We start from the raw sequence: 18,599 nt of genomic DNA, 5'->3' as shown, positions 1-18,599 counted from the left end.
AGAGGTTTTCAAGTTAAATTCAGTCTGGTTACTGGTCAGAGCTTTGTGACTGGGTTGTGAGGTATCGATATTGGTATTGTAAATATTTTCTTCTAACATCAAAAAAGTGCAGGAGCACTCATCACATTCACCTCCATCAGTGATAAAACTCCTTTATTTCTCTATGAATACATTAATCAACAGAAGTTTAAACATTAGTTTGGCGCCGCCGAGTGGAGGCAGATCTCAGCTGAACTACATTGATTATACCATGCTTTCAGCACAACCGTTCCTGATACGCACTGTGCATGGTGTTGATGGAGAAGGTAAATATGTAGAACAATGTTTCAGAATATACATTTATATTGATACTTTATTAGTAATAAAGATGTGTACAAAGTGTGTTCTTTTATTATAGTACATTACATCACACACACAATGTATTGAATGATGACATCATCACATATAGCAGTGTATGTGAATACATTATAATCAGCTTCCCTGGATGTTAAGGCATCATTACAACTTCACCCTCATTAAACTATGCAAATGCTTATGCAAATGAGACACAACCACCCACGTCTGGTGTAACCATTTCAACCCTGAAGTTTTTTTGGCTGGTTTGTTCTTATTGTTCCAAGTAGAACCTTACAACAGAGAAGGTTCTGAGGTAGAACTGCTCTGAGAACATTTTAAATAACGATCAGCAGAGCTAGATAACTGCACACACACACTATGGTTAAAGGTTGGCATTTTACTCTATTAATACTCCTAATGTCACTATCATTAGCGTATATTTGTATATCTGCAGCTGTACTGTGACATAAGATTAATATTAAAGAACCCTGAAAGGTTCCGTGTATAACCCCCTATTCCACAGAGGTTCCACTCTGAGGAATCTTTTTTGGTCCACAGATGAAGTGCAGTGTTCATGCCATGTTCATCCCATTTTTGTGATGTCACACGCTAAACTCGAACACTGCTGGTGATGTTAGTACCGAGCTAAAGCCCCAGCTAGCTTCAGGTTGTACTGAAGACAGTATGAAGTGTGTTCCTGCCTCCACTCTGCTCTGAGTCCTGGTTTGTGGTTCAGAATTGTAGATGTTATATAAAAAAATAAATATAAACTCTGATAATATTATTTAAGATAAATAAGTAAGATCTTGAGAAGAAGGTGAGGTGTCTACAGGACACCTGGGTGCCAACATGAAAATAAGATTTAATTATTATTGGTGGAAGTGAGATGCTCCTCAGGTCACTGGTTTTCCTTAGCTTTCTGCTCCAGTGCTTTCCGAGCTTCAGCAGGCTTCAGCACGTAGTCCTTATACATGGAGTAGATCACACCTGCAACCACATCACATGTTTAAACACAATTATCATCATCACCACACCCCCCCCTGATCGTACCCTTTAACCTGGATCTGATCGTGATCTCATGGTACATGATCGTGATCTCTACAGATACATGACAACCTGAACGTATCTGCAGCACCGTATCAGTGTAGTGTTGTGTAGAACGGTACCTAAGGTCATGGCTCCCACCACGAAACCCTGTGCTACCACACGCGTATGGATCAGGTGCACAGACATCTTCATACTGCCCCTGCTCTTCATCTTATACAGCCTGTGGGCCACGATCGCAAAGAACCCCACCATCCCTGTGGAGACAATCAGCATCAGCATCATAACCATCATGTTTATCACCAACACATTCAAAATTATCTCCATCACCACATTCATCACAACCACTATCAACACCTTTTAGATAATCATCTTCATCACAGTCACCACTATCTTGATCATCATCATCACCACCACCACCACCTTCTAAATGATCACCATCTTCATCACAATCATCACCACTATCAAACTTCATCAACACTTTCTAAATGATCATTACCACATCCATCATGTTCATCATAAACACCTTTAATTTATCTCCATAATCACATTCATCACCAACACTATTATGATTATCACCATCAGCAGGCTCCAGCCTAGTATTGTGGTTCTATCTGATGACCACCTTCCTGTATGACAAATCAACCATGTAGATAGTGGAGAGGAAGTTCTCACCGATGGGGACGAATGGGTTCTCCTTGGCCTTCCTGAGGAACTTGGACTCCTCATAATCATCAAACGATACAATGGACATTTTGATGGACTGGGAGGAGGAAAGATAATATAATAAATTAATTTGAGTTTTATTTGTGTAACACTTTTAACATTGTACATTGTCCTGCAGTAGCTCCAGATATAAGGTTAGAAAGTCAGTCAGTTTATTCTAATACACAAACTAAACATGTTTTTAGGTTATATTATATACCCATGACCAGAGGTCGAACAATTCATCAGATCTGCTGATTAATCGCTACTGATATTGATTGCTGGAACTATCGGCAAAAATCAATACTGATAGGTTTCTTCTGCTGCTCGAGCGACTGAGACCTGCCGCTGCCATTATACAGTACGAGCGCCATCTAGAGGTGAATCACTGACACTACATGCTATTGATTAAAGTGTGATTTATTTGAAGTGTTTGTTTCAGTTTAAATGCGACTTATTTGACCTCAATACTGTATTTTAATATAATGAATATATTAATTTTATTTAGCACATTTTCATGATTCAGTACTGTTTTACATGGATTGTTATATTAGTTTGTTATTTATTCAGTATATGTTTATAAAACTATCAGTTGATTAATCGGTTATGGTAAAGTGTGATTCAACCTGGATATCAGTCAAATCCACTCAGTTCACCTCTAAAGCACCAGAACTCTGATTTATTTACATGATTCTCACTCACACATATATATATATATATATATATATATATATATATATATATATATATATATGTATGTATGTATGTATGTATGTGTGTGTTTTGTAAATATCTAGATAAAATGAATTAAGTTATTGATGAAGGTCAAAGTTGCTTGACCTTCATCAATAAATTCATTTATTTTCATCCCTCGAATGAACGTGTGTGTGTATGTGTGTGTGTGTGTGTGAGTGTGTGTGTGTGTGTGTGTGTGTGTGTGTGTGTGTGTGTGTGTGTGTGTGTGTGTGGTTAAATCCTGTCAGGATGTTAGCCTGATGCTAATCTCTCCCTCAGACCGGTTTTTCCTCCAATATAAACGACATTTATTAACCAGAATATCCGCCATTTTGTGTAAAACAAAAACCCTTCCGACGGTAAAAAGCTCTTTAAATGAGTAATGTGAGGTATAAAGTATAATAAATGATGTAATAAATAAATAAAGAGCTGAAAACTGACCTTTAGCTCTGAGATGTTTCTCCTTCAGCTCCCCCTTCACTTCTGTCACAGGCGCGCGCACTGCAGCACGACGACACCGGCTTAGGTGACGTAATGACGCACAGCGTGATGACGCACACGGCATGACTAGGCACTCTGACACTGAGGTGCGTTCAAGTGCTGCGCGATTCTCAGGGTTTATTAGAGGCGTTTACAAAGAGACCGTTTTTTCCTGTGGTGTATTTTATACCAAAACATGATTCAGTTCATCCAAAATACACATAATACTCTTTTATCATGTACTCTTTTATTATATACCCATGCCTACACTCCTTTCTCCTCATATGCCCCATGTTTACAGAAATCTGATTTATTTATTGCATGAAAATAATATAAATATCACATTGGTTATTACAGAGAATAGTGTGGAGTCTTTCATGGTTCTTTACGTTCATTTTGTTTCTATAGTAAAAGACAGAAACACAGTAAAGTAGAAGTGAACATGAGAGAAGATGTGATCAGACTCCCTCACCCCCACACTCACACATGGAGGTGAAAGATTAATGGTTTGGGGTTGTTTTGGAGCAGAGAAGATTCTGGAAAGTGAAAGTGAACCAACATGTCTCCATTCCACACTTCAGAACCATGCAGTTCCGTCTGGACTGCGGCTCATTGGAAGCGACTTCACCGTACAACAAGACGATGATCTGAAGAGCAGGTCTGAGTTCTGTAACTGTTATCATGGAACCACCTGCCCAGTCATTACACCTACTGAACTGCTCTGGGATGAAGAGGAGGATTTAAAGTAATAATAAAGTGGAACATCTGGACATTTCTAGATTAGTTTGGTCAAAGGCGTTACATTACAGAGTTTGTTGTTTGGAATAAAAAGGAACATGCAGGAGTTTCTCAAACACTATAAAACACTCAGAGTTTCCACACACAAACTGTAGATTATGAAACAGACACAGTAGTGTATTTATATGAAAGTATGTGTTTTTGTTACTAAATATTTTGTCGAGTGTGAAACGATGAAGTGTGTGTGTTACGTTATGTGTCGACCCATCACACACTTTTTCATTCACACTAACACAAATAATAATATAATAATATAATATATAATCATAATATAATAAATACTATGTAGTAAAATAATAAAGTATTTCGACAGGGACTGTGTGTAAGGTAATAATGCAAAGTGAACAAAAGCGTTCCTCCAGTCAGACGAGTGTAAACCTCACACTAACAATACACCAGCTTTATGCTAAATCATGCTGACTCTGCAAACAACTACAACTGTTAATAACTCTGTAATTACACATTGCCAGATTTCAGCCACATTTCTATGAGAACAACATGGTGTAAATGTTACTGTGGTGCAGAAATGTGTTTCTAGAACAGAAGTTAATGGGTAATATCCAACAAAAAAAGATGACAGGATTTGATGCACTTGAAGGCAGCTCACACTCAGGTACTGGAACATGCGGTTCTCTGTGGTTACGTCATGGCACATGCAAGCACGTGTGTGTGTGTGTGTGTGTGTGTGTGTGCGCGCGCGAGAGAGAGAGTGAACCATCATTACATTGCAAATTTATAATAATGTCTACATGTATATACAAAACCCTGTGGTTATGTGATGGCACGTGCAGCACGTCTGTGTGTGTGTGTATTTATTATAAATCTTTGTATGTTACATATATGTTATTATACAGATCTTCCTAACACACAAGGCATGAACCAGTTCATTCAACATGATCTCGCCACACTAAACAAACATCAAATATTTCAGTCCAAAACATCTATTCTGCCCTGAGAAAACCCACAAAACCAACCTTTGTCTGGAGAACACCATGGAGATCAATCCAGCACACTTTTACGCTAAAACCTATCCTCAGGATTCAGGGGTCTGTTAGAGAAATCCATGTGATATGATCTTACAGAAGATGAGGAGGACCAAGTGACACATCAGGACATGGTTCCGATTTCAAGGACACAATAAGAGTTTATTCAGAGAGCAAAGAATATACACCAAAACATAAACATGTATCTGAAATGCTTTTCTCAGTTTGGTTTACAAACAGAGAATCTCCAGGCATGTTGCTGTAGATGGAACGTTATGAGGATCAGAGCTAGTAAGACCATCGGGACTGAGCAGAAACCCAGATAAGTAAGGAATGTAAACAGACAGAGAGGATCATTAGGGTGGAATCAAGAACATTAACTCGATATACAACACAACACTGTATAGTGTATACACATTGTGGTGTAACTGATACTATACAGCGTTTCATATCTGATCCAGTAATGTTCCTCAGCACCTCCTTCTGTCAGCCTCATCAATAAATACACTTTATGATGAAAAGTATTGTGACTTTTACACCCATATGTGCTTCCTCCCTGTTAGCACAAAATTATTAGCACAAAATTGGAAACATACAACAGTACAGGACGTCTCTGGATGTTCTAGCATGAGATTTTCCTTCAATTTAGCTAAGAGACCCAAACCTGTTCCAACATGACAAAACGTGCTTGAAGCCAGCTCCATGAAGATCAGCTTTCCATGGGTTAGAGTGGAAGATCTCCTGCTATAGAGCTCCAATCCTATTGGGATGAATATGAACCCTGACTGCACCCCAGGAGCCTCCTCACCTCACCTACATCAGTACCTGACCTTATTAACACCCTTGTAGCTGAAAGAATCTCCACAACATCTCCACAAAATCTAGCGGCATCTTTCATTATAACAGGAAATTGAGACTACATGTGAAGTTAGATGATGTTCAGAAAGAAGAAAAGTCCTGAACAAATAAAAGCTCCTCCATAACCGTGGGTTCTGTAAGAGGAAGCTCCGCCCCCTGTGCAAGTCACAATTACAGGAATTAATGTGCACCTGAAGGAAGAACATAATCAGGTCCTGGAACATGCAGCTGCCTGTGGTTACTGGTTACATCATTACACGTGCAGCACGTCTTTCTGTGTGTGTGTGTGTGTGTGTGTGTGTGTCTGATAAACAAATTATCTGTATTATACTATACACAGACAAATTCAATTAAAAAAGTTAAGTACAAACAGACCTGAACACACACACACACACACACACACACACACACACACACACACAAAGTCAGTGTAATGTAGGAACAAGGTTAGATGTGTCCAGGTGTGTTCTTGGTCTTTATCTCCTGTAGGAGAAGCTGATGCAGGCTGACACCTGCTTTAATGTGTGAACAGATCCAGGTGCTGATCCACCATGAGTTCAGTGAAGAACATTTATGAAACTAAATAAACACAATCCACAGCAGGAAACTAATAAATGATGCAGCTTACAGATTTGCTTTCATTATTCAGTGTGTGCATGGAAGAAAGGCGGTAGCAGCGCCCCCTCCTGTCAGGGTTTTTAACTTTTATAAACTCTTTAAAGTTCTTCTTTTACACAGACAGAGGGCACAAATTCACAGAAATAAACATCAACACACAGTCCTGAACACACACACACACACACACACACACACACAAACTAATATATATATATATATATATATATATATATATATATATATATATATATATATATATATATATATATATCATTCACAGTGCCTCACTTTTTCCACATTTTGTTATGTTACAGCTTTTTTCCAAAATGGACTAAATGGTTTTTCCCTCAAAATTCTACAAACAAAACCCCATTATGACAACGTGAAAGTTCAATTGTGTTGAAATCTGGGTTCTGTCTGGACCACTCGAGGACATTAACAGAGTCGTCCTGTACACACTCCTTTGTTATCTTGGATGTGTTCTTAGGATCGTTGTTCTGTTGGAAGATGAACTGTTGCCCCAGTCTGAGGTCCAAAACGTTCTGGAGCGGGTTTTTTAACAAGGACATCTCTGTACATTGCCACAATCATCTTTCCTTCGATCCTGACCAGTCTCCAATTTCCTGCCGCTGAAAAACATCCCCACAGCATGATGCTGCCACCACCATGCTTTACTGTAGGGAGGGTATTGGCCAGGTGATGAGCGGTGCCTGGTTTCCTCCAGACATGACGCTTGGCATTCAGGCCAGAGAATTTTGTTTCTTATTGTCTGAGAGTTCTTTTGGCAAACTTTAGGTGGGCTGTCATGTGTCTTTTACTGAGGAGTGGCTTCTGCCTGGCCACTCTACCATACCGGCCCGATTAGTGGAGTACTGCAGATATGGTTGTTCTTCTGGAAGGTTCTCCTCTCTCCACAGAGAAACACTGGAGGTCTTTCAGAGTGACCATTAGGTTCTTGGTCACCTCCCTGACTAAGGCCCTTTTTCTCTGATCGCTCAGTTTGGTGGGCAGGTCTGTTTCAAAAATAGTCCTGGTAGTTCCAAACATCTTCCATTTACACATGTTGGAGGTGACTGTGCTTAGTGGGACCTTCAATTCTGCAGAACTTCCCCCTTCCCCAGATCTGTGCCTCGATACAATCTTGTCTCTGAGGTCCACAGACAATTCCTTGGTCTTCATGACTTAGTTTGTGCTTTGGCATGCACTGTAACTGTGGGACCTTCTATAAACAAGTGTGTGTCTTTCCAAATCATGTCCAATCAACTGAATTAACCACAGGTGGACTTAATCAAGTTGTAGAAACATCTAAAAAATGATCAGTGGAAACAGGATGCACCTGAGTTCAATTCTGTGTGTCATATCAAAGACTGTGGAAACTATGTTTACAAAAGTAACCAAAAAAATGCAAAAATTACAGGAATTATGAAATCCTGCCAGACAGATTTACGATATGTGGAGATGTAGCAGCTATCATATGGTTTAACGTAATGACTGTATATTAGTTTAATTAGCTACTGGACATTTCCTCGCTAAGGGAATGGGAGAAGTGGGAGAAGAACAAGGTGACAGGGAAGAAGGAGAGTCGGAAGGAGACCCAGGGGATCCGCCTGCCCCTGCATACGCCACCAGGTGGTCCTCTGCCAGCTATACCGCCTTCTCCACGTTTTCCAGTCACTGGCACCCGGACGATGAACTGCTCCAACACCACGCGATCCAGAACCAAAACTGCTGTCGGTGCTGCTTCGGTGTTCGCCCCACTCGCTGGAAGATCGCCCGCTTTAGGCGAGCTGGGCTTTTCCGGAAAGCAGCGGCAGCAGGCGGAGAGCTCTCTCCATCCCGGTCCATTTCCCAGTGACCGCTACACACTCAAACATCTCCAGGAAAGCCTCCACATCGTCCTGCGTGCCCATTTTCGTCAGCGGGATAGTAGGCGGGCGGTTTACCGAGCCTCTTTTGAGCTCAGAGCGCTCCGGAATGCCGCCCGGTCCTCCGCCTGTGCTCGGATCACTTCCTCGAACCGCTGTTCCTGCTCGGCACGCACCTGAAGGAGGGCCTGGTGCTGGGTCTGCTGGAGCTTAGCGATCGCCTTAATGAGCTCCGCCAACTGTGAAGGTTCCATTATTTCCTGATCTGTGTCCCCCTTTTCCTTTTTCCCGGGTTTTGGCACCACTGTGGGAGAGCGTGTAAATGCGGGAAGAAGGAATGCCACAACAGGTCAGGTGCATAGGCTTTACAGCACCTTTTATTTCCGTTTTATCTCGTGTCTGTCTGCTTAGTGCCCACGCAGCACGTCTCTGGCACACGCGCACACACACACACCATCTACACACACACTCTCTCCTCCTTAAATGCATCCTCCGATCACTGGAAAAGAAAGAATAATCATTAGGTCATATTGACTTCAGGTGAGGCAATCCCCTGCCTATCTGCTCCCGGCCTCGCCCTCCATTTACAAACCGACGCTCAGCCACCCTCCCGCTGCCACAAGTGCACTTTGGGTTTTAAAGGTGCAAATACAGTTGTCATAAAAACAATTCCAATTTACTCATCCTCCATGACGCATTCTTGTGTGTTTTAGAAGAACATCTTGAGAAGAGTGGGCAAATTTGCTAATTTTACATTGCATGCTGAGCTCTGAAACCAGAAACCCCAGTAAATAAGCTGTATATATGTTTGTGCCTATTGCTGACCAATGTATGTTATGCTATGGTGTACAGGCAAATATGATGTACAACAACAAAACAAATATCTACAATATCTACAAAAAATATCTATAGAGAAATATCTATAAAATATTACCAGTATATGGGTCAAAACACTACACTGGTCTAGGTCTGTTGGTTACATGGAAAATTAATCAGCATCACAAATCATTATTTTTTTTTCTTTTTTTAAATCCATCATGTAAATTCTTAAAAAATAATAAAAGTTTAACTTGCATAAAAATACTGGTGTTCTTGTGATAAAGATTTCTTGTTCATGTTACCAAAAGGCCTAGACCAGTATTGCATTTTGACCTATTCCTTAGTCCTGCTTACGACTTAAGACTTGTGTTTAATGCTGAAGTGCAGGGGTGGCCAACCCGTGGCTCGCGAGCCGCATGCGGCTCTTTGGCTGGTTTTATGCGGCTCTTACGTTCATATCGATTTGTGTGTGTTTGATTTTTAATGTGCGTGTTCGCTTTGCTTAAGTTCAATACGGTATTTTTAAGACTTAAATGAACTCGCCCCTACTGGGAAACTTTGCGGTATATCAGACCTTGGCATGAGGCAATCATAAATTACAGGGATGCACCGAGAATTTTCGGTAATCCCTAAATCACCGAAACAACACGGCAGAAACACAATTATAATGACGCAATAAAAAAGCGCAGCAGCACACGGTTATCTGGATCAGAGCAACATGTCTGCGGTGTGTGGAGAGCGATGTGCAAAACATGCAATGCTGAAATTTTAAGAGGGGGAGGGGGGGTGTATCTGCAAAGAGTTTCTCCAAGTCGGGTTTAATTTATAACCTGAATTCCAAACATACCGATTGCCTTCTAAATATGAGAAGAACGCGGCGCAGAAAAGTAAAGTCAATCCGAGCATGCGCACTCCGTCTGTAGAGGACGCTTTTGAAAAGGCAGGAAAGTTTTCCAGTGATGATGCCGAGGCAAAAGTCATAACACACAAAATTATGGATTTCATTGCCTTTTGAATTGAATTTTCATTTCGGTGCATCCCTAAAATATTATCGTTGGTGTGGCCCTCTGACACAATTCAGGTTTCTCATGTGGCCCCTTGTAAAAATTAATTGCCCACCCCTGCGTTATATTCATCTCACGCATATGCGCATTTGACGAAAATACCGCATTAAACTCAAGCGAAGTGAACACACATAAAAACCCCACAAAGTCTGTGTTTTCTACCCTGAAACACGTGCAATCAAAGCATTGATCTGTTCTGACTGACACACATGTGAAAGAATTGCTTCGAGTGGCAACAACGGAATACGAGGCAGATTTGAGGGGGATTGTTTAAGGCAAGGATGCCAAAAGTCCCACTAAGTAACATGCATTAAAAGAAAAACGCTATTGTAAATTATTATATTTCTGTTTGTGGACTTGGTTAAACTAATGTTCATTGTTGAAAATGACTGTCCTGTGGTCTTAGAACTGTAGGAGTCAATTTCTGTCATTATGTTGGTGTGTGTGTGTGTGTGTGTGTGTGTGTGTGTGTGTGTGTGTGTGTATGCGTGTAAGAGTAAGGGATGGGTGATGTTAATGTGTGCCCATGTGTATGATGTGGCTCTTTGCGGTAACACAGTCAAAAATGTGGCTCTCGGTCTCTGACTGGTTGCCCCCCCTGCTATAGTGAATTTAATTTTCTGTGCTTCGTCACCATGATCAGGCCATTCTGTGTAACAGCAGTAGCTCTTGACAGTAATCTAAAATTTTAAATATCTAACTGGATGGCTTGTTGTTGCATCATTTGCGACGGGCAAAAAATGATTGCAATTTGTATCATGCCCATTGTAAAAGAAGAGTTTTAAGCGCATTACACCGAGTCTTATATTATTATCTATGCCGAACACGACAGCGATACGAGACATTTGTAGGGATCCATTGATTTAAAACACACAATTGTGTTTTATACTTGCATTAAAAACTCTAACAAGAGTATATATTTGCATGTCCCAATGTTTTACAAACATTTCAACAATATAATAAAATGTAATAAAATGAATAAAGACACTTACTTTAATAAACGATGAAGTTTGGGTTGATTAGTTCTTCATGATCTCCTGCCCGCACATTTTTTCCGATAACTGTGGTAAATAAAGCCATTGCAAACCATGAAGTTAGATTTGCAAGATATAAAACTGGGATTGCGACATATTTTTACCTTTATAAGAACGTTCATGCAGAGCCGCCGCCAGACCATAACTAACTAATCAGCAACAATAACTTGCAAAAACGAGGCATAAAATACCAATACAGTGCAAGGGCACACACATACAACTAGTACACACTGTCAGCTCATTTACTGTAAAGAAAATCACAAAATAATTACGGTATCCAGCGTTCACAAACGCTTCCACATGGCTCGTGCCAACATTACATTTATGACAGGAAAAAAAACCCCACAGAATCAGCTTTTACGCTTACTCAATACAGTCTCGACTAATGTACCAACTAGACAAAAAAACCCTCACGTTTTTTTGCCACCGAACATGCGTGCAGGATACTGTTTTAATTTTCTTGATTAGGTTGATCGATCATGAGATCATCCACGGCCTGTAGATTTGAAAATTCCGCCTCGGCTCCATTAGCCCCAGTTTCCGAGTTTGTGCTAACAGGTGTTTCCGTGGTGTCAGATGGAATAGGTGGTGCTGGCTGAGAGGCTGAGTGATAGGAGTACATTCTAAATCTGAAGAAGGTCTTGCAGAAGTAGAACCGACGAACCATTTTTTAATATCTATATTTTAAATGATCCTTAAAATGTTGTGTAAAAACATGTTGCTAGCATCAAGGCTTTACTCCATGTACACATGCTAAAGATGCACTGAAACATGAGACGCCGCAACGCAACCAATGAGAGAAACAGGTCTCTTTTTATTAAAAATAAACACACATCAACTGTAGTTTCTCATTTTTATCACATTAGATTAAAATAATTAATAATTAGATTAGAATAATGAAACATTCAATGATTCATTTATTTTAATTATTCTTGATATATATTAAATTAATTAAAAACTGTGTAACGCAGCACAACAACCTCTTTGGGTTTGCCTTTCTTAACCCCGGCACTGCGTTCATGCAAACTTGCTTTAAAATAATAAGCTTGACCAGTGACACTACATTTCTTAGTTATGACTTTCAAAACCAGGTCAAAAACAATTGGACATTTTACTGGCATTAAAAACTCTAACTAACATTAGATACATTTGCATGTCGCACACAATGTTTAATGTTCACACTGATGTTTCACAAACATTACAAACATTTCAACATTATAAAAAATATAATAAAATGAATAAAGATGCTTACTTTAAACGCTGACGTTTGAAGGGTTGATGAAGCTGTCCTGAAGCTTGACTGATGATCAAAATGGTGCTATCATTTCGTGTTCACTCCAACGTCTGCACGTTATAGCGCGCATGCGCCAACCACCAAGCCAACTTGTGTGCTTGTAAACTTATATGTGCATTTCCAGTCAACATTTCAAATTAAATTGGTCAGACAATTTTTAAACCAATAGACCAGCAGGAGCGTGAAAATAGACCAGCAGGAATGTAATTCCTGCATACAACTGTTTCTTTCAGAGACTTCCTGCATGTATCCTACAGGATGAGAATGAATGAGCTCATTCAGAATGAGCTGAAAATCCTGTAGGAAACCTGCATAAAATTCCTGCTGTGTTTTTCTCTACATGTGATTTTTATTTTTAATAAATTTGCAAATATTTCAAGCAAAACTCTTCCACGCTGTCATTGTGGGGTTTTGTTTGTAGAATTTTGAGGAACATAATGAATTTAATACATGTGAGGAATAAAGCTATAATAAAACACAATGTTGAAAAGTGGAGAGCTGTGAAGACTTTCTGCATCTACTGCATCTGTAATTCATCTCATTAGTGTGTAGAAAATAAAAGCTGAGCAGATGAGAGGAAGAAGTGGTGAAAATGATGGAGATAAAACCCGAGAGATCCAGACCATTACAGAGAATGTGTGTGTGTGTGTGTGTGTGTGTGTGTGTGTGTGTGTGTGTGTGTGTGTGAAGTGCGCATGCGCTCTAAAGTGAAAGTAGCAGTGGACGGTGGATGTGTAAAAGCACAGAGCGGAGATCAACCAGAGTTTCTAATCTTCACACTTTGGTGAGTTCATGATCCACATTATAACACACACACATCTTCTACACACTTTACACTTTCACCTGTACCTCACATCACTTTATCTCTTCATCCCGAGCTGCACTTTTCATCTCCTCACCATGAAGAGTTTCTGTACAAAACCCCACAGGAAACAGTTCTGAAATTCATTATACACAAATACAGCGTTCTGCTTTATTACTAAACACACACACACACACACACACACACACACACACACACACACACACACACACGCGGATGTGATTATTACACTTAATAAATGAAGATAAACATAAGAGTCGCACAGGCCACACATCTGTGTTTATTGTTTTGAGTGTTGACATGTGCGTCGTTCTGTTCTAATAAAACTACGGTTTAATTCATGAATGAACTGTTTATTATTATTATTATTATTATTATTATTGTAACAGACTTTATTGAATGATGTTATGCTAATTCTGGATCAACTGGTGCTCGTTGTATGTGTGTGTACGGGGCTTGCTATTTATAGGCAAGCACTTGGGGTACTGGAGTGACGGTGGGTTTTTCTGGAAGATATATACCATGTGAGAGAAGTGTGGAATAAAGCTGGGAAGAGTTTGGATGCCCTTGTTTACGGTTTTCTTCCTTATAAGTGTTTAGGTGAACTCTGCTCGAACGCTCGGTCACATTGGTGGCAGTGGGTTTTTTTTTTGGTTCAGTGTTACTGCGGGTGTTGACCCTGTTAGCCTTTGACACAGATTTTAGGACTCACATCTGAAATGCTCTACCTAAATTTAAATGTTACCAGTTCCTGATAGAAATCAGTGCTACATACACTATTCAGATATCTTTAAAAAGAAGACACTTTGATCCATTATTCAAACTTGATATTGCAAAAAGATATTTAGGTATAGAATGTTATAAATTAAGTAAAAAAAATTTTATATATATATAATTAAAAATCTTAAATTGAAAATTTTTATTTCATATATAAATACATGAAATCAGTTCTGGAGCAATTCAGAAAAGTACTTGTTTAAAAGACACATGTCTCATGAGTTTTATGAAGATTTTAATGAAAATTGAGACCCACCTGCTAAACTCAGGAGTTCCTTCCTACTCTATTCATATAGTCTGCATATTGTAGCGATTTGCTCCCTGTAATTAAAGGGCTCGCGAATCTGTGAATTATTCGGAACCAGACATTCTCCAAACTGCCTTCCTACGTGGCTCCTTTTATACTCTTCAGTCGCCTCGATGAGGGTGAAGAGTTGCTGCTCTTCTCATTAGGTCTCAGCTGTGCCTTGTGTCGCTCAGCCCCCTGCCATGTGCGCCACAGCTTTCCATAATATGGGTGCTGAAATGCCGCTGTCCATTCAGCACCCGCCTGCCTGAGTGTTTAGAGTGCTTGCCTGTTGTTGTGGGCGTGACGTGAGGCCGACGTCATAATATAAATGAACTGCTGAGGAGTAAAGGCTTTTGTTCTACATGTTCGGATATTGATATTGAGTTGGTATTCATATTGATGACCAGGTAGCAGACAAGTAATGTTTATAGTCATGACCATTCATATTGTTGTGCGGCCATTTCAATCTCAACAATACACACACACACACACACACACACACACACACACACACACACTTACTTTCCAAGCATTTCTCTTATAAAAACAAACAGGCAATGTAACCTATGACATCGTATAAAACTGTAAAGGGAGATATATTTTAACTTATAGATGTAAAATCGCATTTCCATGCAGATATCCAAGATTCTGTTGTTACTCCGCCCCCAATATATTTTCCACATCACTGCTTTGTGCAAATCTTCGATAAAACAACTTTTTTGAGTGTTCATTTTTTTCTTTGTTTTCTTTTTTTTTGTAAAAGCCCAGTTAGAACGAGGTATAAACATCTGTTTGTGCCAAATTGAGAGCTGCATCACCTCCTGGTTTGTGTGCATGTGTGCTGTTTCGACCAGTAAGAGTTTGTGAAGTGTAATAAAACTAACACTCACACGTGGGGAATAAAATCCTCCCATACATCGTTACAATCCTGCACATTGGCTAAATTTTCCATTAGTCATCTTGTTTCCACAATGCTAGTGTCTGGAAATAGAAGGTTTGAAATGATTGGTGGTGCAGTAGTTAGTCTGGTTTATAGTTGTTTATACTAAGTGCTTAGTTGAGTTAGCACGCCGGAGTTCAGTGCGGGTGCGGCCATCATGTGGTCTAAAGACGAGTATGATTTCTACCTGAGACCGGACCGCAACAGGATCAACAGGCACGTGAGAATTGAGTTACCGCCGCCGATCTCTGGTGACGAGAAGAAGAGCTTTCTGTGTTGGGTGCGGCAGTTCGAGGTCGCGTTCGAGCGCTAACTGAGGGAGATGGCGCTGCGTCCTATAATTATGAACTGGTGAGAATTCTGCCGACATGTTTGAGCAACGCGACTGTCTCCTGTGGGACAGTCTTCCTGCAGCCGTTCAAACTGATTATACAGCAGTGAAAGAGAGACTAAAGGAGGCTTTCGGGCAGTGACAGTTTATAGATCGCTTCAGAGCCAGCCTATCTGCCCACCCTCATGCTCCGCGGGAAAGTTTGGCGGTGTATGCGGCGGAGGTCGTCAGGTTAGTGGACAAGGCATTTCCTAAATATGGGGACAAGGCGCAAAAAGAGGAAAAGTTTCACGGTTTCGTGGCTGGTCTGGATCCTGTACTCAGATGCAACAAACAGGAAGCAACAGACTTGGAGGAAGCTGTGATAATTGCAGGCCAGTGTAAAATGGCTAGGGACATGATAAAGACTGATTGCATGCCTGTTAATAATGCCTATGGCAATATGGATGAGTTTTTGCTGTTCACTCTGTGACTGATAATAGAGGACTTTATAGAGTGGATCAGCTAACAGGAGAAATGAGAGATATGAGTATGGAACTGAGGCATTGAGGTGAGGAAAACCAAAGCTTGAAAACCAGCGCAAGTATAAGAGCGATGATTGAATGGAGTAGAGGCCGCTTTCAGTCTATTGGTATGTGCCAGTGTGTCTGCAGGGGGTGTGGATGCCAGTCACGTGTTTTTTGACAGTGCACGGATAATAACATTTGGAAAAATATTTACATTTTTCAATGCAGTGATGAACACATTATGTATGGATGTTCGTGATTCATGTGCTGCTCGGTCCACTGCTAGATGCAGCCCCAGCCATGCTCCCCTTAATAACTGAGTTCCTCGTAGGAACTGTCATGAGGATGATTTAAGAAAAAGTCAGTAGTAGGACTGCTGGCCCCCTTTTACCATAGTTTTCTTAAGAAATTGCGAATCAGAATTCAGATTCTCCTCACAGAGCAGATCGCTGGCCCAGAATAGCGGCAGCATTTTTCCGTCCTCTGATTGGTTGATCAGAGGGAAACTGTTACAGCCGAGTTCGACTGGTAAAACACGTGTGTAGCTCTGCATACGCTAATACATCCGAGTTAGACTTTCTTACGCCTGCGGCAGAAGAGAAATTGATTCGGTCTTGGACATACTTAAAAATCCATTCATTGTGAGGAGGTCGGCCAACCCCGAAGCTAGCTAGCGTGTCTCAGCCGGGAAAGGGTTTGTTCTCCACTTCCAGATAAGTGAATATGAGCGGTACCACTGAACCAACTCATTGGAAAGAATGTCCCCTTTGTGTGGACTCCTGAATGTGACACATAATTAAACCTTTTTAAAGGTGTGTTGTCATCTGGCCCTGTAGTGAAATTGCCTGACTTCAGTGTACCTTTTAAAATTTACACTGATGCATCCAACTTGGCAGTCAGTGCAGTTCTTGCCCAGGACAAAGATGGACTTGAACATGTGGTTGCATATTTATTGTTTTCTTCCTTATGTGTTTAGGTGAACCTGCACTAAAGCTCGGTCACATTATATTTATGGATGTGGTGAGGGAAGACATGCAGGTAGTTGGTTTGAAAAAGGCAGATGTAGAGGACTGGGGGTATAGAGATGGATGATCCGTTGTGGTGACCCCTAATGGGAGCAGCCGAAAGAAGATGATGATTTCTTATTATTATTACAGTTACAGAAGTATGTTTAGTAGTGATTCTCTGATGATGATTGCTACAAATAAATCACAAATAACTTAATACTCTTAATAAGTACTAGCCTTTTACCTTAGAGCTGTGTGTGTGTGTGTGTGTGTTTTCTGTCTCTAGTCTAAATGCTGGTGTTGGTTCTGAAGTTCCTGTGTTTCTGGATGTGGTTAATTAGGGCTGTGTGTGTGTGTGTGTGTGTGTGTGTGTGTGTGTGTGTGTGTTGGTGTGTGTGTGTGTTGGTGTGAGAGATATTGTGTTGTTAATGACTCCCCTGTTCTCACCTGTGCAGTGCTGCTGGTGCTGTTGTGTCTCAGACATGGAGTCCTGCAGGGTTCCTCACCATGTCCTGCTTTCATTCACCCTCATCTTCATCTTCATCTCTATCCCAGGTGAGTGTGATTTCAGTCTCCCTGCTCACACGGAGCTCAGCTCGTTCCTCTTACAGTCTCCAAACCTCCATTCAACCTGTTTCAGGATTCATTTCATTTACTTTCTCAGGATTTACTCCAGAGTTCAGGAGCTCAAAGTGTGAAAATTCTTACTGCAGTGCATCTGATACGTTTAATGTCCCTCCATGCTGCAGGCCACATGTGCATCAGTTTTAGTTTAGAAACACAAAGACGTCTAGAGGAAGGATTTATACTGAAATGTGTAGCACATCAGTTTCATTTCATTATATCTACATGTATAGATTTATATTTTATTCTGTTTCTCTCTTTTAGTACCTGCATCAAATCAAATCAAATCAAATCAAATTGTATTTGTCACAAACACATACATACAGGGTACGACATGCAGTGAAATGCTTTTGACGACGGTCCGGCATGAGGGAATAAAATAGGGTAAAAAAGGAGAATAAAAAATATAAATATAATAACAAAATTTAAAGAAAAATATAATAGAAAGAAGGCAGATAAATAAGATGTAGAGATATATAAATATATATAAATATATATGTATATATACGCATATACATATACACATATATACACATACATATACATATATATACACATACACTGAAAATGTACACAGAAAATGTTTATGGCAGTGTGCAGTTAGCCAGTAAACAACAGTAAACAAGTTATGATTGACCATGAGTGTCCGTGTGCAGTAAGGTGTGGTGT

At 40.2% G+C, this 18,599-nt stretch overlaps 1 protein-coding gene across 1 annotated transcript; it reads right to left on the bottom strand.

Annotated features, from left to right (window-relative positions):
• Positions 1-334: 334 nt before the first annotated feature.
• higd1a (HIG1 hypoxia inducible domain family, member 1A) lies at positions 335-3,400 on the bottom strand. Its single transcript, XM_046851332.1, has 4 exons — positions 3,262-3,400; positions 2,056-2,143; positions 1,503-1,637; positions 335-1,323 (listed from the first exon to the last, which is right to left on the bottom strand). Exons 2-4 carry the CDS (start codon positions 2,132-2,134, stop codon positions 1,235-1,237), a joined length of 303 nt encoding a protein of 100 aa, XP_046707288.1. The 5' UTR covers positions 2,135-2,143; positions 3,262-3,400; the 3' UTR covers positions 335-1,234.
• Positions 3,401-18,599: the final 15,199 nt, after the last annotated feature.

The sequence above is a fragment of the Silurus meridionalis genome, chromosome 6, assembly GCF_014805685.1.
Source record: "Silurus meridionalis isolate SWU-2019-XX chromosome 6, ASM1480568v1, whole genome shotgun sequence".
In the NCBI taxonomy this organism is placed as follows: Eukaryota; Metazoa; Chordata; class Actinopteri; order Siluriformes; family Siluridae; genus Silurus; species Silurus meridionalis.
This window is presented reverse-complemented; position numbering and strand designations above follow the sequence as displayed.

What these genes read in the sequence shown, in the direction of transcription:
- higd1a (XM_046851332.1), bottom strand. Translation starts at nt 2,134, where the DNA reads ATGTCCATTGTATCGTTTGATGATTATGAGGAGTCCAAGTTCCTCAGG. An exon ending in GAACCCATTCGTCCCCATCG is followed by an intron (nt 1,638 to 2,055) that starts GTGAGAACTTCC and finishes TTGTCTCCACAG; the next exon opens with GGATGGTGGGGTTCTTTGCG. An exon ending in GGTGGGAGCCATGACCTTAG is followed by an intron (nt 1,324 to 1,502) that starts GTACCGTTCTAC and finishes ATGTGGTTGCAG; the next exon opens with GTGTGATCTACTCCATGTAT.